The sequence below is a fragment of the Erinaceus europaeus genome, chromosome 2 (assembly GCF_950295315.1).
Source record: "Erinaceus europaeus chromosome 2, mEriEur2.1, whole genome shotgun sequence".
NCBI classification, from domain to species: Eukaryota; Metazoa; Chordata; class Mammalia; order Eulipotyphla; family Erinaceidae; genus Erinaceus; species Erinaceus europaeus.
In genome coordinates, this window is record NC_080163.1 from 150,937,560 (window position 1) to 150,958,858 (window position 21,299).

The window sequence follows — 21,299 nt, forward strand, 5'->3', positions numbered from 1 at the left end:
CCCAGAAGTGGCAAGTTGGAAACGGAAATGGCTAGGAAAGGGGTGGAGAAAGGCAAAAGGGGCTGGAAAGGTAGGAACTTCCTTAGCAACTGTTGTGAGGGTTTTAACTAGTAGGATTAATAATATCCTGCAGGTAGGGAGGGTCTTGAGGGTAGAAAGAAGATAGATCAAAGGAATGGAATGGGTGGGGATCTTTCAGGCAAAACAATGATTATGTAGATAATAAGTCTGATAAGATGAGAGGATGGATGTCCCCTCAAGTCAAGCCCTGCCAAGCTCAACCACATCCTCACAATTTCCTGACATCTCCCCTTTTCTTTTTTATCTAATGGCCATAGTATCAGGAATGCAGGGTGCTTTGTGAGGCAGGGAGTCTGATAAGACAGGGCAAACCTTTGGGGTTATTCCTGTCCCTCCTTGCTCAACCTCTCAGTAGAGAGAGAGAGAGAGACTGACAGGATAGACACACTCCTCAGGTCAAGCCCTGCCAGGCTCTACCACATCCTCACAATTTCCTGACAGTCCTGTACCAAACTTCCACGCTGCAGAAGCTCCCCAGGCCTCTGCTGAATCACTATGTGGAGAAGGGAGGACCTGGACCAGAAGCAGGATGTTATAGGCAAAGCAGCTGCTGGGCAGCAGAAAGGAAAGTGGCAGAGTTACAGAGGCAGGAGGGAAAGCCTGAGAATCAGCAATCCTGGCCTTTACAGTTTGATCCTCTATTATGGTACTTGGGTTGTGAGGTGAAGGCCACCAGACCCAAAGAGGAAAGCAGGCTTGGGGGCAATTGTATCATCAAAAGTGGTTGTTCTCAGGCCTTTCTTCTGGGGGCTAAGGGCTTGCTTTAGTGGGGTCGGGGGAAAGATTCAGAACCTCAGAGGAAGAGGACAGACTTGAGGGAGGGGACAAGGCAGGGCACTGATGATTCTGCTTAAGGAAGAAGCTTTTGCATGGGGCAGGGATTTGGAAGTAGAAACCTGGGAGATTTTTTACACTTAGGATCCTAAGGGAGCAGTTATCTCAGAGGAGGGAGGAAGTAGTGCCGTTAAAATGAAGAGACTAGACACAAAGAGTCAGACAGTAGTGGGTGGGGGTACCAGGGTATTGGGGACAGGACATGGGGAGGCTGTAGGGGCAGAATCAATCCCCAAGAAACAGCAGGAATAAATAAGTGTGAGCCCCTCCAGAGACTTCTGAGGCCCAGGAGGAACTAGGAACATTCTGAGTAAGACAAAGTGGAGAGAAGGGGCACATGAGAGGAGGTGGAAAGGACTGGAGTGGCCTGTGGGAGGTGGAGGACACAGGACAGGGAGCAAAGGGCAGCAGTTCTCCCCAGTATAGTTTTCAAGGGCGAGCAGGTCTGCAGTGGGAGTGGGGCTGGTGGATCCCTGGGGGCTCCTGGCCGCTGCTAAGTCTTTGCACCTGGCGGGTTGCAGGAGCAACAGACGGTGAAGGTCAGGCTCTGTCGTGCAGCTGCTTGGAAAGAGCTCTCTTTCTGCAAGGATAACAGAGTAGGGAGGAGCCAGAATCACTCCAGAAGGGACTGGGCTGGAGAGCAACAAGACAAAAACTGCACCAACGTCCCCTGAAATCTAGGGAAGCCACACTGGGGGGCACTGAGGGAGATCTCTTGGGTTTGGGGACAAGGATGTTTTGGAAGAAACAGAGATGACCAAGTCTACAGCACGAGGAGAGAGGAAAGTTGAGCTGGGGATAGAGGTCCTTGTGGAGGACAGGAAAGCAGACTTAGTGGAGTGAAAACCTCACTGCAAACTCTGGTCCAGGATTAGACAGAGTGAGGTGAGAAATACCATAAGGCAGCAGAAGTAATGTGGAGTCATTATGAAGAGGATAGGAAGGGACTGGGCCTAGCTGGGCAGGGAAGGGTCCTGGAGTGTCCTGCTGGGGTGGGTGGTGTGGTAGTGGTGGTGGTGGATGAGACAGGCACAACCCAAGCCAGCAGGCAGCACCTCCGAGCAGACTGCTCCCACATCTCCACACCCCTGTCCTGGCAATGGGGTGCAGGGGTCCCTGATGGTGGAGGGCTTTGTCACCTGTCCCACAAAATCTTCAGGAAAAGGCTGGCCTCTGCATGCACACTGGCTGTGAGGGGGAGAGCCTTTTCAGAAAGCTCTGATGGGCTTCTTTTGTCTGTACTGCATCATAGTTTGGCTTCCACTAACCCAGGTTTGTTTGTTTCTTTCTTTTTATTTAAGAAAGGAGACATTAACAAAACCGTAGGATAGGAGGGGTACAACTCCACACAGTTCCCACCACCTGATCTCTATATCCCATCCCCTCCCCTGATAGCTTTCCCATTCTCTATCCCTCTGAGAGTATGGACCCAGGGCCATTGTGGGTTGCAGAAGGTGGAAGGTCTGACTTCTGTAGTTGCTTCCGCACTAACCCAGGTTTCTATTGAGAACCTGCTATGTGCAAGGCACTGTGTGAGGCACTGACAGATAGAGAAGGGAAGGGACAGAGCTCTGCTCCGGGAGCCTGCAGCACTGCTTGAGTAGAAGCACTAGGACACTGGGTACTCAAAGTCAAGCCTGAGTGAATGCTGCACAAGCCCTGGTAAACTCCAGGGGCCAGGGAACCCAGGCAGAGGGAACATCAGGAAGGTGCTCAGCTTGTTCAAGGAAGGGTGTTGCAGCTCCCATTCTGGGCTCTAGAGGGCCAGTGGCTGCAGCTCTGAGGAAGACTTAGTCACTGAGGAGACCCAGCACAGGTGTCCTGATAAATATTAAAAAAAAAAAAGAAAAGAAAAGAAACCACTGGGCAAAAGCCAGTCCAACACTCCCAGTTGAGCTAGTGCCTGCCCCCCAAACAAGCCCTGTTTCTAGCTCTGTCCAGACCCCCCTCATCCAGTCCAGATATTTGCAAGTGCCTTCCCACTGGCAGGACACCTGTGCTGGGTCTCCGCAGTGACCGAGTCTTCCTCAGAGCTGCAGCCACTGGCCCTCTAGAGCCCAGGATGAGAGCTGCAACACCTTTCCTCCCTTGCCCTTCCCACTCACCGTTCCCACCTGTCCTACTGCATAGTCAACGTGTGCTGAGTAAGGGGCCAGTGGGAAGGCACTTGCAAATATCTGAACTGGATGAGGGGGATCTGGACAGAGCTAGAAACAGGGCTTGTGGGGGGGGGCAGGCACTAGCTCAAGTGGGAGAGTGTTGGACTGGCTTTTGCCCAGTGGTTTATTTTCTTTTAAAAAATATTTATTTATTTATTCCCTTTTGTTGCCCTTGTTGTTTTACTGTTGTCATTATTGTTGTCACTGTTGTTAGGACAGAGAGAAATGGAGGGAGGAAGGGAAGACAGAGAGGGGGAGAGAAAGATAGACACCTGCAGACCTGCTTCACCGCCTGGGAAGCGACTCCCCTGCAGGTGGGGAGCCAGGGGCTCGAACCGGGATCCCTACGCTGGTCCTTGCACTTTGCGCCACATGCGCTTAACCCACTGCACCAACGCCCGACCCCCCCGCCCTCTTTTTTCTTCCATCCTTTCTTTTCTTTTTAAAATTTTTTAATATTTATTTTCCCTTTTGTTGTTCTTTTTGTTGTTGAAGTTATTATTATTGTTATTGATGTCGTCATTGTTAGGACAGAGAGAAATGGAGAGAGGAGGGGAAGACAGGAGGAGAGAAAGACAGACACCTGCAGACCTGCTTCACCACCTGTGAAGCAACTCCCCTGCAGGTGGGGGGGGGCTCGAACTGGGATCCTTATGCCGGTCCTTGCGCTTTGTGTCACCTGAGCTTAACCCGCTGCACCACCTCCCGACTCCCCCCTTTTTTTAAAAATTTTTTTATATTTATTTAATTTATTTATTCCCTTTTGTTGCCCTTGTTGTTTTATTGTTGTAGTTATTATTGTTGTTGTCGTTGTTGGATAGGACAGAGAGAAATGGAGAGAGGAGGGGAAGACAGAGAGGAGGAGAGAAAGATAGACACCTGCAGACCTGCTTCACCGCCTGTGAAGCGACTCCCCTGCAGGTGGGGAGCCGGGGTTCGAACCGGGATCCTTATGCCAGTCCTTGTGCTTTGCGCCACCTGCGCTTAGCCCGCTGCACTACAGCCCGACTCCCTCCCCCCTTTTTTTTTAAAAAAAAAAAACTGGGGCATTGTGCCTGTCCAATTCCACTGCTCCTCAATAAACTCCTTGGGTTTTCTTTCTTCCTTTCTTTCTTCTTTCTTTCTTTCTTTCTTTCTTTCTTTCTTTCTTTCTTTCTTTCCTCCTTGTTGGATAGAGACAAAGAAAAATTAGGAAGAGAGGGAAGATAGGAAGGGAAAGAGAGAGACACCTGCAGCCCTGCTTCACCATTTGTGTAGCTTTCTCCTGCCGGGCTATTGGGCTAGCGTGAGGGTGTTTCTTCCCGGGCACGTGCTCTCTGGGTTGGAGAGAAATTGACTGGAGCCATTCTGGGCTGCTGCTTACTCAGCCACGTGGGAGACCAGGAACTCGTGGCAGAGCGGGAACGCCATACGTCTTTATTGATCAGAGACAACACTTTTATATATTTTGAACCGGAAGTGGCAAGTCGGAAAAGGAAATGGCTAGGAAAGGGGGTAAAGAAAAGGAAAGAGCAAAGAGCTTGAAGGTAGAGAGCTTCCATAGCAATGGTCGCGAAGGTTTTAACTGGCGGGATTAATGTACCCTGCAGGCAGGGTGATCTTGAGGTAGAAAGATAGATCAGGCAAAACAATGATTATCTAAATAGTCCATAGTGTCAGCAATGGAGGATTGAGCAGGGGGACTGCCTGACATTCTCCCTGCAGATGGAGACCAGGGGCTTGAACCTCAGGTCCTTGTGCATCATAATATGTGCCCTTAACCATCATAATGTGTGCCACAGCCTGGTCCTGACCACCAGCGGTTTCTGATTTGGGGCTGTATGTTTCAGTGTGGTGCTGTGACTTCTCTATTTTTCTCTTTGTGAAAATCTCTCTCAAAGAGGCCAGGTGGTGGTGCACCTGATTGAGCGCACATGTTACAGTGTGTGAGGACCCAGGTTCAAGCCCCTGGCCCTCCACCTGTAGGGAGGAAGCTTCATGAGTGGTGAAGCAGGGCTGCAGGTGTCTTTCTGTCTCTGTCTCTCTCTCTCTGTCTCCCTGTTCTCTCCCAATTTCTCTCTGTCTTTATCCAATAGTAAGTAAATAAAAAATATGAAGAAAGTGTTTTTTTAAAAAAAGAAAGAGGGAGTCCGGTGATATCACAGTGGGTTAAGCGCACGTGGCACTAAGCGCAGGGACCCATGTAAGGATCCCGGTTCGAGCCCCCGGCTCCCCACCTGCAGGGGAGTCACTTCACAGGCAGTGAAGCAGGTCTGCAGGTGTCTATCTTTCTCTCCCCCTCTGTCTTCTCCTCCTCTCTCCATTTCTCTCATTTCCTATCTAACAATGACAGATAGGAAAAACAGATGTTGTCTTTCCTACCTAACAATGACAACATCAATAACAACTACAGCGATAACTACAATGATAATTAAAAAAAACAAGGGCAACAAAAGGGAAAATAGATAAATAAATAAATATTAAAAAAGAAAAGAAAGAAAATTTCTCATGTGTCATAAATAAAATACATCTTTGGGAAAAAATTAGCAGGTTCTATGGAGTGTGGAGCTCACCAGCCTCCTGTGGCTGGGTTCCTGCAGCCAGGCCAGCTACTCTCCCCCAAATCATATCATTCAGGGACTGTCCTCAGAGGTTCCTTTTAGGAGGGACTGGGCAGGGATTGGGCTCCTGGCTCCTCGATCCCCTACGTATAAAATGATGGAGCTGGCCAGCATAACCAACAAAGACCCAGCCCTGATGCCCTAGAAATCTACTAGCTGTAGATCCATAGGAAGAGTGTGCCACAGCTGAAAGTTTGGGGATATAACCAGAGTTAAAAATGCCCTGAGTGCCTTCTGGAGTAAGATAACCTCCACAGGTGTCTCAGCCTCACTTACTTGGTAACACCTGTCTTCAGAACTGCAAGGCAGAGAAACTGCAAACCAGGAAAGGCTTGGCAGATAGGGAAGTCTAAAGCCCCCATGGAGACACTAAGGTCCATTGGGTACTTTCTGAGGGCTTAAGGGCTCCGTGGACCAGAGGTTGCTGTGGCTTGCTTTCCTTAATAACTGTGTGAGTTAACCTTCCTCAGTTTTCTTATCACTGAAATGGAGTCACTTGTGGCCTGGCAGGTAGCACAGGGATCAAACATTGGATTCTCAAGTATGGAGTCCTGAGTTTGAGCCCAGGCCTGGCAGGTGCCAGAGTGACGCTCTGGTTCTCTCTCTCACTAGTCAAATAAGTAAGCTGTTTTCTTTCTACTTTTTTTAAAAATTTATTTCTTTATTGGGGAATTAATGTTTTACATTCAACAGTAAATACAATAGTTTGTACATTCATAACATTCCCCAGTTTCCCATTTAACAATACAACCCCCACTATGTCATTTATCATCCTTCATGGACCTGTATTCTCCCCACCCACCCACCCCAGAGTCTTTTACTTTGGTGCAATACGCCAATTCCATTTCAGGTTCTACTTGTGTTTTCTTTTCTGATCTTGTTTTTCAACTTATGCCTGAGAGTGAGATCATCCCATATTCATCCTTCTGTTTCTTCTTTTTTTTTTTTTTTTCCTCCAGGGTTATTGCTGGGCTCGTTTCCTGCACCATGAATCCACCGCTCCTGGAGGCCATTTTCCCCCCCTTTTGTTGCCCTTGTTGTAGCTTCATTGTGGTTATTATTATTGCCCTTGTTGACGCAATTCGTTGTTGGATAGGACAGAGAGAAATGGAGAGAGGAGGGGAAGACAGAGAAAGGAAGAGAAAGACACCTGCAGACCTGCTTCACCGCCTGTGAAGCGACTCCCCTGCAGGTGGGGAGCCCGGGGCTCCAACCAGGATCCTTACGCCGGTTCCTGCGCTTTGCGCCACATGCGCTTAACCCACTGCGCCACCGCCCGACCCCCCATCCTTCTGTTTCTGACTTATTTCACAAAACATGATTTTTTCAAGGTCCATCCAAGATCGGCTGAAAACGGTAAAGTCACCATTTTTTACAGCTGAGTAGTATTCCATTGTGTATATATACCACAACTTGCTCAAGTATGGAGTCCTGAGTTTGAGCCCAGGCCTGGCAGGTGCCAGAGTGATGCTCTGGTTCTCTCTCTCTCACTAGTCAAATAAGTAAGCTGTTTTCTTTCTACTTTTTTATTTTATTTTTTTAATTTTTTTTAGTGAGCGCTGCTCAGCTCTGCCTTCTGGTGGTTTGGGGGATTGAACCTGGGACCTTGGAGCCTTAGGCTTCAGGCATGAAAGTCTCTTTGCATAACCATTATGCTACCTTCCCTCCCTTCCTCCCTTCCTCCCTTCCTCCCTTCCTCCAGCACGGTCTTAGTCTTGATGATATTCGGACTGGCGGGTAACTCAATGGCAGGAACCAGACTCCTGGGGTCCCTCCCCCCCCATTGCTGAGGAGCTGCTCTTCCTCAACTTAGCAAAAAGACTACAAGAGGCGCAGTTTCCATAGACGACCACAAGATGGCGCCTTGCGACCAAAGACCGCGAAGGGACGACTCACCAGCTCCGTGACGTCCAGGCCCCGGAGCAGTGGCTTCTCCTCGGGGAATCGCAGCTCCTGCAGCCCGGCCATGGTCACGTCGTGGAGCAGGAGCCCTGGGGAGAGAGGGAGAGGATGATGATGGGATCTGCTGCGGTTTGGTCTCCGGGTCCTGCTCTGTGGCGGCCAGGCTAGGGCAGGACACACCCCCTCCATCCCGCTTGTCCCCAAGCACAGGCCCATTTCAGCTTTTGAGCAGGGCAGCGATGCCTGGCTCAGGGATGCCAGTTCATTATTTATTCTTAAAATCGAAACTATTAAAAATCGTTACAGAAAAAGCAACACAGGATAATTCCTATATCAGTTACAAATAAAAAAAAATTTCTGCTTTTGTAGGCCAGTGGCATAGCTCACCTGGATAGTGTGCTGTCCTGCCATGTGTATGACCCCATCCCCAACACTCTGAAGGAAGCTTGGGTGCTGTGGTCTCTTTCAGTCTCTCTCTCTGAAAGTGTGTTCGTGCCTTAAAAAAATTACTAAGTCTGCATTTATTGAAAAGAAGTCAGGTGTGAGGAGACCCCTGTGGTAGGAAGTGGACAGTGGTGTCCTATGGACACAGAGGAGTCAAGTGGAGGAGTTTCACAAGGGTCTTGAAGGACAAGCTTGTGTGAGGATGGCCTGAGAAGGGGAGGAGGCAGGGTGGCAGGCAAAGTGATGTTGACGTTAGGGGGCAGTTGGGGATGTCACAAAGTGACCACAAATCCCACAGCTGTGGACAGATGGGAGGTACCAGGACATTGATGAGAGTGTTCTTGGCATAACCCTGAGTGTCAGGTGACAAAGTGCCCTGTGGGCACATGTGTGCATGCATGCACATGTGTGTGTGTGTGGAGGGGCCAGTGGGGGCGGAGTAGGAGGAAGACAGAGAAGGCCCTAGGACCCCCACAGTCTGTCTCACTGGACACCAAACTCACTTGAATTTCAGGATGGCAGAGATCAGAATGTACCATGGGGAAAGAAGCCAAGGACATGAACTGGAAATCCATGGAAGAATGTAACTTGGCCAGTAAATAAATGAGAAACCATTAAAGTTCAGTAAAAGTCTAAGAAACTCAGATCAAAACAAGCTCCTCTCTCTCATGGCCAACAGCACCTGCAAAGTTTGCAGTGCTGGCAAAGAGGCATTGAAACTGGTGCCCTTCTCCCCTGGCCCGTGGATGTATAAGCGATTGCAGCTTTCCGGACAGCACTTTTGCAGAATGAACTGAAATCATTTAAGAAGGTTCATATTTGGAGTCAGCAATCCTCTCCCTGGGTGAAAATTCCTAAGGGAACTAGACAGGACACTTACTGAGGCTGTGAGAAGGTTCACCACAATGCCATTGGTAACTGGAAAGCCAGATGTCCATAGGAAGGGTACAAGAGCGACAACTGGCCAATAGCAGGTAAGATGTTAATTACATGGGGAAATCCAATAGAAACAGTAGTTATTGAATATTCAGTATTATCCAAATCATGAGAAATATGAGTCCCACAAGGAAAAAAAAAAGCCTGGAAGACTGCATATCATCAGGTTAACAGGAATGATTATTGAGTGGGGTACGATAAGCTAGGCTCTACAATCTGCATTTAGAAAAAAAAAAAAGACATTAAAAAAGCTATTTGGAGCTGGGGAGATAGCAGCTGCATACCAGAACTGCATGCCTGAGTCTTAGGTCCACAGGTTCAATCCCCAGCATCACAATAAACCAGAGCTCTGGTGTTTCTCTCATGAAAATAAATATTTAAAATGAAATGCTTTTTAAAAACAAAAATCTTGTTGAAGATCAGTAACAATTTCTTTTTCTTACTATTATCACGAGAGAGAGAGAGAGAGAGAGAGAGAGAGAGGAATTCTCATGAGACAGAGAGAAGGAGCGACAAGCCAGAGTACCACTCTGACACCTGCAGAACTCAGTTGTCATACCAGGAACCTCATACATGCAAACTCATTACTCTATCAGTTGACCTATTTTCTCAGCTACTAATTTCTTTTTCTTATAAAGCACTAGGGGGGTCGGGCGGTAGCGCAGCGGGTGAAGCGCACATGGCATGAAGAGCAAGGACCAGTGTAAGGATCCCAGTTCGAACCCCCGGCTCCCCACCTGCAGGGGAGTCGCTTCACAGGCTGTGAAGCAGGTCTGCAGGTGTCTGTCTTTCTCTCTCCTCCTCTGTCTCCCCCTCCTCTCTCCATGTCTCTCTGTCCTATCCAACAACGACAACAGCAATGGCAACAACAACAAGGGCAACAAAATGGGCAAAATAGCCTCCAGGAGCAGCGGATTCGTAGCGCAGGCAGCGAGCCCCAGTGATAACCCTGGAGGAAAAAAAAAAGACATTTCAGGACTCATGAAGTACTTAAATTAAAAAAAAAAATTATGTATGGGAGAAAGAGAACAAGAGCCAGAGCATCACTGGCACATGTGAAACTGAATCAAACTCAGGACTTCACGTTCTTAAGTCTAGCCACTGCACCACCTCCTGAGCTGCCACAAAATACTTTACCGGGTTGATTTCATCCTAATGGGAAGTGCTGTGAAGAAACCAAAACTGAGAGAAGACCCATGGCCACACAGAAAGAGCCATGCTCTAATTAGGTCTTAGACTCCAACCCAGTGAGTACCCTCAGCCTCCATATTCCCCAAACCTGGGAGGATGGAAAAATGATCACTTCTCTTTGTTCTTTCTCCCCTCCCTCCACTAACCTCTTTCTTCCTCCCATCCAACTATATATTTTAGCCTTTTTTTTTTTAAAAAAATTTTTTTTCTTTTGCTGTCCTTGTTTTATTGTTGTATTTATTATTGTTGTTGTTATTGATGTCGTCGTTGTTGGATGGGACAGAGAGAAATGGAGAGAGGAGGGGAAGACAGAGAGGAGGAGAGAAAGACAGACACCTGCAAACCTGCTTCACTGCCTGTGAAGCGACTCCCCTGCAGATGGGGAGCCAGGGGCTGGAACCGGGATCCTTATGCTGGTCCTTGTGCTTTGCACCACCTGCACTTATCCCGCTGTGCTACAGACCGACTCCCTCTGCCCCGTTTTTTTTTTTTTTAAAGAATTTATTTATTCGTGGTCTGGGAGGTGGCACAGTGGCTAACGCACTGGACTCTCAGGCATGAGGTCCTGAGTTCAGTCCCCGGCAGCACATGTACCAGAGTGATGTCTGGTTCTTTCTCTCTCTCCTCCTATATTTCTCATGAATAAATAAATAAATAAAATATTAAAAAAAGAATTTATGTATTCATGAGAGAGATAAGAGAAGAGAAAGCATCAGACATCACTCTGGTACATGTGCTGTCAGGGATCAAACTCAGGACCTCATGGTTGAGAATCCAATTCTTTATCCACTGCGCCACCTCCCAGACCACATTTTTAGCTTTTCTTTTCTTTCTTCTTTTTTTTTAGCCTTTTTTAAAGAGAATGAAACTTTCAGACTTTCCCTTCTACCCTAAAAGGTTACGGTTAGCAATTCCACTAGTAGGTTGTTCAGAGGAGACACACACACACACACACACACACACACACACACACCCTCAGACTTCTTCCCAGTGACTGAGGAGTTGATACAGAAGGTTCCTGGGGCCCAGAGGCCCAGGGCCCTGCTTGGATGAAACCCTGCCATCCCTCCCTCAACCCCTCCTGACCTCTTAAAGCACTGCTCAGCTCTGGCTTATGGTGTTGCCAGGGATCGAACCCAGGATCTCAGTGCCTCTAGCATGAAAGAGTTTTGCATACTAACATACTATGCCCCTGCTCAAAAAGTTCATTAATGGGGTGGGGGGAGAACCAGAGCCATCACTCAGGAATATGAGATGCCAGGTAGTGAGTTCATCTCATATTTGCAAATCCAGCTCTTTCCCATGCTACCTCCTGGCTCCCTTTTTTCTTTCTTTCTTTCTTTCTTTCTTTCTTTCTTTCTTTCTTTCTTTCTTTCTTTCTTTCTTTCTTTCTTTTTCTTCCTTCCTTCCTTCCTTCCTTCCTTTCTTTCTTTCTTTTCTTCCTTCCTTCCTTTCTTTTTTTTTTTGTCTCCATATTATTGCTGGGTCTTGGTGCCTGCACTATGAATCCACTGCTCCTGGAGGACATTTTTCCCCCATTTTGTTGCCCTTGTTTATCATTGTTGTTATTATTATTGTTGTTATTGTTGTCATTGGATAAGACAGAGAGAAATGGAGAGAGGACATGAAGACAGAGGTGGGAGAGAAAGATAGACACCTGCAGACCTGCTTCATCACCTGTGAAGCAACCCCCCTACAGGTGGGGAGCCAAGGGCTCGAATCGGGATCCTTACTCCGGTCCTTGCGCTTTGCGCCATGTGCGCTTAAACTGCTGCGCTACTGCCTGACTCCCACCCTTCCCGGTCCTGGCTCTTTCTACCAACTTTTACATGTTTGTTTTACCAGAGCACAGGTCACCTCTGATTTATGGGGATGCTAGTGATCAAACCTGGGATCTGAATGGGATCAGGCACAACCTCTGTGCTATCTCCCCGCCATGAGGGACCCCTTTTCTGTGGCTGGGCTATTGTGAGGCCTGGCTGCAGCGTCACCCCTTCCCTGAGCTTCCTTCCCTCTGAGCAGAAAGCAGCAGCCTCCAGAGTGTCATGAGGATGGTGACTCCTAAATACATGAAGGTCTCCACTGGAGTTCAGTTTGGGGTTTGGCTGTGGAGCTCGGGCTGGAAGTGCCTGGCCATCAGGCCTGTCAGAGGCCACGCAAGTGCTCTGGAGCCTCTCCCACAGATGAGGCTGGACAGGGAGGCCCCAGCCCCCAGCCCCCCAGGTCCCACACCTCCGCGCCACACAGAGCTCTCTGTTCCCAGTGGTTTCCTGGGAAACCAGCTAACACAATGCAGATGGGCTATATTTTTAGAAAGGCGTCCTCTCCCCTCTCTTCTATCCTTTCTGATGTGTGCACATTTCTCCATCCATCCGGGGCAGGGAACTGAAAATCCACCCTGGAAAGCCCTCCCTGCCATGAGAGTGGCTTTTTTAGCCACCCACCTCCCTGAAAACCCAACTGGATTAAATGCTTTGGAGGCACAGAGTGTCCCATCCTCACTCAGGCCTGTTATGAAAACTACCTTGGACTCTATCTTCCCAAGAATGATGCTATTAAAAGGGCTGAGAGTGGGCAGTGCAGGGACAGATGGCCCGGGATGGAGGGGGTGGTGGAGAGAAGCCTTATCAGCCAGAGAGCTGGGAATGTCCCAGCCTGTGGAAAACAGACACATGGGGCCAGCAGGTAGTGATGTGGGGCTCCAGAACCAACAGGCCACAGTCAAAGCCCCAAAGAGGGTAGTGCAGAGGAATTTCTTCCTCACAAAATTATAGCTTTTTAAATAATAAAAAAGACATATTTATGAACAGGAAAGAGAACCAGAGCATTATTCTGGCATATGCAAAGCTGGGGATCGGACTTCATGCTTGAGACTCCAAAGACTTGTCCACTGTACCACCTTCTAGGAAGCAAGTTACTTTTTTTTTTTTTTTTTTCTTTTTTTGCCTCCAGGATTATTGCTGGAGCTCAGTGCCTACACTACAAATCCACTGCTCCTGGAGGCTATTTTTTCCCTTTTGTTGTCCTGGTTGTTTATCATTTCTGTTATTGTTGTTGTTGTTGGATTGGAAAGAGAGAAATCAAGAGAAGAGGGTAAGATGGAGAGGGGGAGAGAAAGACAGACACCTGTAGACCTGCTTCACCACTTGTGAAGCAACCCCCCTGCAGGTGGGGAGCTGGGGGCTTGAGCTGGGATCCTTATGCCGGTCCTTGTGCTTTGTGCCATGTGCATTTAATCTGCTGCGCTACTGTCCAACACTTTGTTTTGTTTTTTTAACCAGAGCAGTGCTCAGATGTGGCTTATGGTGGTGCTGGGGAATGAACCTGGGACCCTCAGGCATGAAAGTATTGTGCACAACCCTTATGCTACCTCCCCCCCCAAGTTACAGTTTTTTCTCTCTTTTCTTTTTAAAATTTTTGTATTATCTTTATTTATTTATTGGATAGAGACAGAAATCAAGAGGGAAGAAGGAGATAGAGAGGAAGAGAGACAGAGAGACGCTTGTAGCCCTACTTCACCACTTGCAAAGCTTTCCCTCTGCAGGTGGAGACTGGGGGCTCGAACCTAGGTACTGTAATGTGTGCACTCAACCAGGTGCACCACCACCCAACTCCACAAATTACAGCTTTTAAAAAACAACTGTACTTTCTTATGATGAGCATTAGAAAAAAAAAAAAAAGCAACTGTACCACAGGTGACAGACTGGCACAGCTGGAATGGTGGTTCACTGACAGAGCACAGGACTTGCACACATGAGGCTCTGAGTTCAATCCCTAGCATTACACACTTCAGTTCTCAAGCTCATAAAAATGAATAAACAAATGCTTAAAACAAACAAACAGAAAGCAGGTGATGAAGTTTAAGAAAATGAGATTCTCAGGGTCAGGTGGTAGTGCACCCAATTCAGCATATATACCTCCATGGCAAGGACCCAGGTTCAAGCCCCTAGTCCCCACCTACAGGGGAGAAGCTTCACAAGTGGTGAAGCAGTGTTTTCAGGTGTCTCTTCCTCTCTATCTCCCCCCTCCTCTCTCAATTTCTCTTTATGCATATCCACAAAGGAAGAAAGACAAAGAAAGAAAGAAGTGGGGGAGGGAAGGAAGGAAAGAAGGAAGGAAGGAAGGGAGGAAGGGAGGGAGAAAGGAAGGAAGGAAGGAAGGAAGGAAGGAAGGAAGGAAGGAAGGGGCGATCAATCATCCGGTAGAGAGCACACACTGCCATACACAAGAAGCCCAGTCTGAACCCTCACACCACACCTGGGGAATACCTACACGGGGGCAGGGGCAGGGCTTTTTGAGCGACAGAGCAGTGTTGTGGTGTTTCTCCTTCTCTTTGTCTCTTCTACCCTCCCCATCCCCAACTAGGAAAAAAAAAAAAAAAAAGGAATCTCTCAGAGTAGGGAATGGTGAAGGCAAGGACGCTTAATGATAAACTTGATGGCACCAAAAAAAAAAAAAAAAAAAACTTAAAAAAGAGAGAGGAAGAAGAGAAGGAGGAGGATAGGAAGAAGAAGAAGAAGGAAAAGAGGAAAAGAAACGTGAGATTGTGTAGGAGGGAGGTGGTAAACTTGGCTGAGCACACACATTATTACCAGGTGCAAGGACCCAGGTTTGGGCTCCCACTTCCCACTTGCAGAGGGGAAGCTTCACTAGTGGTGAAGTGGGTCTACAGGCAGTTATCTTTCTCCCTCACTACCTCCCTCCCCCCTCAATTTCTCTCCTACCAAATAAAACAAAAAGGAAAAAAGAAAAAGAAAAGAAGAAAAAAGTGGCCATCAGGAGTGGTGGATTCATTGTGCAGGCACTGAGCCCCACTGATGGCAATTAATTAATTTATTTAGAAAAAAAAAAGCAGGAGATTCTTGCTAACCTTGCCAAGGTTGGCAGGATGTCAGGGAGCATAGAGTAGGGTGGCAGGTGACACCACAGATCTCTGTCAAGGTTCTTCTTATTCTGCCCATGCTCCCTTTTGATTCCTGAAGGCAGAAGGCTCTTTGAGCCAAGCATGTCTGTGGTGAAATCCAACCTTATCAGTGGTCAGGCCTGGTGTTGCTGAAGCCAAAACCAGTATTTTTTTCTATATATCTCATGACTTTATTCTGGATAGGTCACTAAAAGGACTGCTCACCAGCCAAATAGGGGGAGAGCTGGTTTTCCTCTGCCTACCTGGAAAGCATTGTTGAGGTACAGCAGGGACAATGGATAGACACATACCTCATAAAGCCTAGGAAGATAGCATAGTGGTTATGCAGAAAAACTGCCACACCTGAGGCACTAAAGGTTACAGATTCAATCCCTGGTATCACCAGAAACCAGTGTTTAGAAGTGCTCTGGCAAGAAGAGTGGAGGGGAGGATAAATGCCTCTTAAGTGGTAGATTTCTGTACCAATCTGGATGGGGCAAAGATAACTTAAGCTGGGTAATCAAGGTCTGCCTTTCATTTTTTTTAAAAAAAGATATTTATTTATTCCCTTTTGTTGCCCTTGTTATTTTGTTGTTGTAGTTATTGTTGTTGTTGTTATTGATGTTGTCCATGTTGGATAGGAGAGAGAGAAATGGAGAGAGGAGGGGAAGACAGGGGGAGAGAAAGATAGACACCTGCAGACTTGCTTCACTGCCTGTGAAGCTACTCCCCTGCAGGTGGGGAGCGGGGGGGCTCGAACTGGGAGCCTTCCGCTGCTCCTTGCCCTTTGTGCCATGTGCACTTAACCCACCACGCTACCACCCGACTCCCTCATTTTTAAAAAATTATTAGTGATTTAATAATGACCAACAAGATTGTGGGATAAGAGGGGTGCAATTCCATACAATTTCCACCACTAGAACTCCACATCCTATCCATTGGAAGCTTTCCTATTCTTTATCCCTCTAGGAGTATGGACCAAATATATTTTCGGGGTACAGAAAGTGGGAGGTCTGGCTTCTGTAATTGTTTTTCCACTGTACATGGATGTTGACAGGTCAATCCATACCCCCAGCATGTTTCTATCTTCCCCTAGTGAGGTAGGGATCTGGGGAGGTGGGGTTCCAGGACACATTGGGGAGGATTTTTTTTTGCCCAAGGAAGTCAGGTTGATGTTATGGTGGCTTCGGCAACTTGGTGGCTGAAAAGCATTAAAATATAAACCAGAAAAATTCTTTTTTAAAGGTGAGAACATAACAGATAAATTTTGGAATCTTCATGTTGGAAGAAGGTAGGAAGTCTATTTTAGGTATATTCCAAGGGGCCCATGACTTTATTAATTTTTTTGCCTGATCCCGACATGACAGCTAACATGCAGGTGGGCTAAAAATAGTGTCTGGGAGGATTGTGTCAGAGTTGGGAATAAGACCAGAAAGCTGGATCAGGGCAGTGAGTAGCTCTCAAATATGGGACAAGTGTATAAATACAGTTAACTGTAAACCCCACTGATCTGACCTAAGTAAGGCCCATGTTCATAATCACTACAGGCAAGGTCTGCCTTTCTGTCCTCTGTCTACTTACGATAACTTGGGTGTTTCTTTTCCTTCTGGTTTCTGTTTCAGGAAGGGTCATATTTCCAAGAGGGAGGTGAAACTGATGTTCCCAATAAAAAGGCCATATAAGCAGGAGAGTACACACAGCCTGTGACAGGCAGCAGGGACACTGAGAGGCCCCAGGGCAGAGAGAGCTGACTGAGGTGGAGGGGCTCCTCTGTGTGGGAGGAAGTGCATTTCCTGTGAACTACTCTTGGCCGCTGACATGAGCTCATGGGAAATGTGTCCCCATGCTGAGGCCTAGGTCACGTAGGTCCTTAGATTTATTAGGGTTAGACACAGAAGTGATTTACTACAGCAATTTCTGAAATTGTACAGTAAGTGCTTTGCACTAAGTTGACCAGTGGCGCTACATACACCAAAGGATAAATCAATAATTAAAGGAAGGGATTGCTCAGAAAGTGGTAGGGGATAGCTGGAAATAAGCCAAGAGTATTTGGGGCTGTCTCAACAATTGGGGGTGTGTGTCATAGCAACGGTTAGCTACTAGTGGTTAGAGGCAAGAATGGTTAGGCAATGCCAGGGGAAGAACTCCTCTCCATCCCCAAACATCCACAGTGGTCTGGTCTTCCCAAGACATGCAAGAATTGAAGGAAAAGGTAACAGGGACATCAACCAGCAAAGCTAGTGTACACAGGAGATGATAGCACACCGCCAAACTCCTAGGAGAGACTGGTAACATTCAGTGCTGGTGAAGCTGTGGGGAAACAGCACATAGTTTCGTGTACTATTGACTGGATTGCAGTGGGCTTGACTCTATTTGCAGGCAGCTAGGTCCTTTGTAAAAAATGCAAATATGTGCCAATCCTGCCACTGTCTCCAGGGAATTATCATCAAGGAAACACCCCCATGTAGACTAAGAAGCAGCATGCTAGGACCCTCACTGAGTGCTAGTTGGAAAAGAAAAAAAAGTAGAAGCAACCCCAATGAACATCAGGAGAGTGGAGAAATAAATCACAGTACTTTTACGCCTCAGAGAACCATGGAGTGATTTTTTTTAAAGTCACAGGAGGAGTACATTTACCAGGGTTTAGATAAGAGAGAGAGGGGATGAGCAAGCCAAGGAGAGAGAGAGAGAGAGAGATTCAACAGCCCACACAGTATTGAAATAACACCCACACAGTACTGGAATTGGGGGATTACAAAGGCATAGCCATCAAAGGAGGTGCAGTAGATGCAAAGGGGTAGAGAAGGCATAGAAAGTAAATCTGGGGAGTCAGGCAGTAGCACAGCGTGTTAAGCGCACGTGGTGTAAAGCACAAGGACCGGCCTAAAGATCCTGGTTTGAGCCTCTGGCTCCCCACCTGCTGGGGAGTTGCTTCACAAGTGGTAAAGCAGATCTCTCCCTCTCTGTCTTCCCCTCCTCTCTCCATTTCTCTCTGTCCTATCCAACAACAATAACTACAACAACAATGGAAACAACAAGGGCAACAAAAAGGAAATAAATATATAAAAAAAAAGAAAGTAAATCTTTTGTGGTCTGGGAGGTGGCGCAGTGGATAAAGCATTGGACTCTCCAGCACGAGGTCCTGAGTTCAATCCCTAGCAGCACATGTACCAGGGTGATGTCTGGTTCTTTCTCTCTTTCCTGTCTTTCTCATTAATAAACAAATAAAATCTTTTAAAACAGTGGTAGAGGAATGTTGTAGTCTGTCTCTCTCTCTCTCTCTGTGTGTGTGTGTGTGTGTCTGATATTGAAAGAAAAAAAAAAGAAAGAGAACTGCTGGAATCATGCAGGCAGGAAAAGTTCCAGGAGCAAAAGGACAACACCAAAATCTTTAGGCATCTTGAGGATTACAACAAAAACCAGCCAACCAAGCAAACAGAAGCAGTGTGCTCTTCTTGCATTCTCATGGGGTGTGTCATGTCAACCTGTCCCATAGCTGAGCTAACTTTGACCACTGGTTACGGTGGTGTCCACCAAGTTTCTCTAATGTAAGGTAAGTTTTACCTTCTGTAATAAACATTTTTTATTAAATTTTTAAAAACATTTATTTATTCCCTTTTGTTGCCCCTGTTGTTTTATTGTTATAGTTATTGATGTCGTCGTTGTTGGATAGGACAGAGAGAAATAGAGAGAGGAGGGGAAGACAGAGAGGGGGAGAGACAGACACCTGCAGACCTGCTTCACCACTTGGAAAGCGACTCCCCTGTAGGTGGGGAGCTGGGGGATCCAACCGGGATCCTTATGCCGGCCCTTGCACTTTGAGCCATGTGCGCTTAACCTGCTGCGCTACCGCCTGACTCCCTGTAATAAACATTTTATAGGAAGGTAATTTGAGACTATACAAACATCCCTGTTTCTCATCCACTAACTTGGCAATCATTAATAGCTCTTGCCAATAACTATTAACTGTGGTGTTTCCTTAATAGTTGTTTTCTATATCTGGGCTGGCAAAGTAGCTCATCTGGGTCAGTGTGCTGCTTTGCCATGCATGTGATCCAGGTTTGAACCTGGACCCCCACTGCACTGCAGGAAGTGTTGTCTCTGTCTCTATCTCTATCTGAAAAAAAATTACCTTGGAGAGCTGAAGTCCTTACAATGACAAAAACAAAAACAACAAAGAAAAACATTTTTTTTTAAATATTTCCATCACTCCTTCTACATTTATTTGTTGGAATTTTCCCATTAGAAGAATCTACCCTTTCTCTCCCATTTAAATATTTACACAATTCCTTATTTATCTCAGTACTGACTCAGTTATTTATGTTATTTTTGGAGTTCTACTCCGCTACTGTCATTGCTTATTACCTTGTTCAAGGAGCACCAACTCTGGCTGTTGGGAATTTTTCTAAGTTAGTTGGTTCTTGTGTTCTTCCACTGTGCATCCACCAGGTTAAAAAAAAAATAGCAGCTTCTAACTTTCTAGCCTGAATCTTCTTCTAGCGTTTGCCCTTCTTCCGTAGCCAGTCAACAGGTCAGGTTGAAAGCTGTCAGGAGCTGCTTGTTGCTGGCTTTGAAAGTGACTGGGATCCATGTGGATTCAGTCGGCTAGGAAGGATCCTCAGTTTCCCCAATGAATGGGTACTCACGGGATGCACCACGAGAAGATCGATCCAATGCATCTAGCCTGAATGATGTTCCAGACTCATCTTATATTCAGTCTCAATCTTGAACTCAACCAATACTCTAAGGAAGCTGGGTCTCATTCATTCATTCATTCATTCATTCAGCTATAACCAAAGCACTGCTCAACTCTGGCTTATGGTGATTCTGGGGACTGAACCTGGGGTCTTGGTGTCTTAGCCATGAAAGACTTTTTGCATTACTGTTACGGTATCTCCTCAGCCCCCAGTTTCTTTTTAGAAGATATTCTATAAAGTGAAAACCTGGCACTAGGTGTGCTTATTGCTACTGGGTGTCATTGTTCTAGGTTGTCTTAGCAGGGAGAGCTTGGGAATGTGTTTAAGTACAGCATGTCCTCAGATAACATTGTCTATCCTTTCATTACCTTGGTAATGAAGGGGGAAAAAAATCCATTTCCTGCTAGGCCAGCAGTAGGTGAGGAGTTTGTTTCCCTAAGTCTGTGTGGGTTTGCTCCAGGTACTTGGGTTTCCTCCCACATCCCCAAGATGCACACTTAGGTCAAAAGTGTGTTTAATTGTTTCTGTGGGAGTGAGTGAGTGTGGTGTGTGTGATGAGTCCTACAATGGAAGGGTGGCCCACCTTCCTTGATGAGCTGTTGGGGTGGGCCCTGAGCCACTGAATTGGAACAAAGGGAGGAATGGTGGGGGAAAAATGAAGAATAAAAGGAATGTAGATCATTGTTCAATGGCAGAAGTGCTCTGGGGAGCACTTTTGAGAAGGTTGGGGATGTTTCTGAAATAGGACATAATGACTTAATTCTTGTTTGCATCAATTAAGTCTATGGCCAAATCTGTTTCATTTTATGTCTTTTCACTTAAAATCAGTTTCTAAGAACCTATCAATGATTTTAAGTGAGAACTTACTGCAAACTAAACACACACAGAACATCTGTATCTATCTGTGTGTATTTATGTAAATATACCAAAATTTTTGGGATTTATACTCAAACCTCTAATTCCCATTCAAGACCTCTCTATTTATTCTAATTCCCCCCTCTATTTTTAATGTTTTATCCTCTAATGAGAAATGTTTTTCATTTTCTACAATATTTTACCTCATTTGTTCAGTCCTAATTCACACAAAAAGTGATTTCAGAATTGCTAACCAAATTACCTATTATTCAGAAAAGTTTTGGGAATTACTTTGCTTTTTAAGGGTTTATCTATTACATATGAGAGAGTATTTTACATGAGGGAGGGAGAGAGGGGGAGAGAGAGAGAGAGAGAGAGATGGAGAGAGAGGGAGAGAGAAGAGGAGCCAGAGAATCACTATGGTAGACACAGCACCAGGAACCTTGAAGCATAAAAGTCTGGTGTTCTAGGGGACATTTAGTTGAGTGCATACATTATAATGCACAAGAACCCAGGTTCAACACCCCCCCCCCCACGTCTCCACTTTTAGGGGAAAGCTTCATGAGTAGTGAAACAATGCTGCAGGTCTCTCTCCCTCCCCATTTCTCTAGTGCTTTCTCTGTTTTTTTAAATGTTTTTGTTTATTTTTTATTATATTTATTTATTTATTTTCCCTTTTGTTGCCCTTGTTGTTTTT

General features: G+C 46.4%; 1 protein-coding gene across 4 annotated transcripts in view; it reads right to left on the bottom strand.

The window, feature by feature from the left end:
• Nucleotides 1-21,299, bottom strand: part of NDRG4 (NDRG family member 4) — a 58,072-nt gene that overhangs the window by 22,300 nt on the left and 14,473 nt on the right. For 3 of the 4 annotated variants that reach the window (XM_007520080.3, XM_016186855.2, XM_060185438.1), the window contains exon 1: nt 7,571-7,659. In XM_007520080.3, the coding sequence (XP_007520142.3) occupies nt 7,571-7,642 (72 nt within the window). In that variant the 5' untranslated portion in view covers nt 7,643-7,659. Of the gene's footprint in view, nt 1-7,570; nt 7,666-21,299 lie in introns of those variants that run through there. The other variant, XM_060185437.1, reaches the window with a different exon arrangement.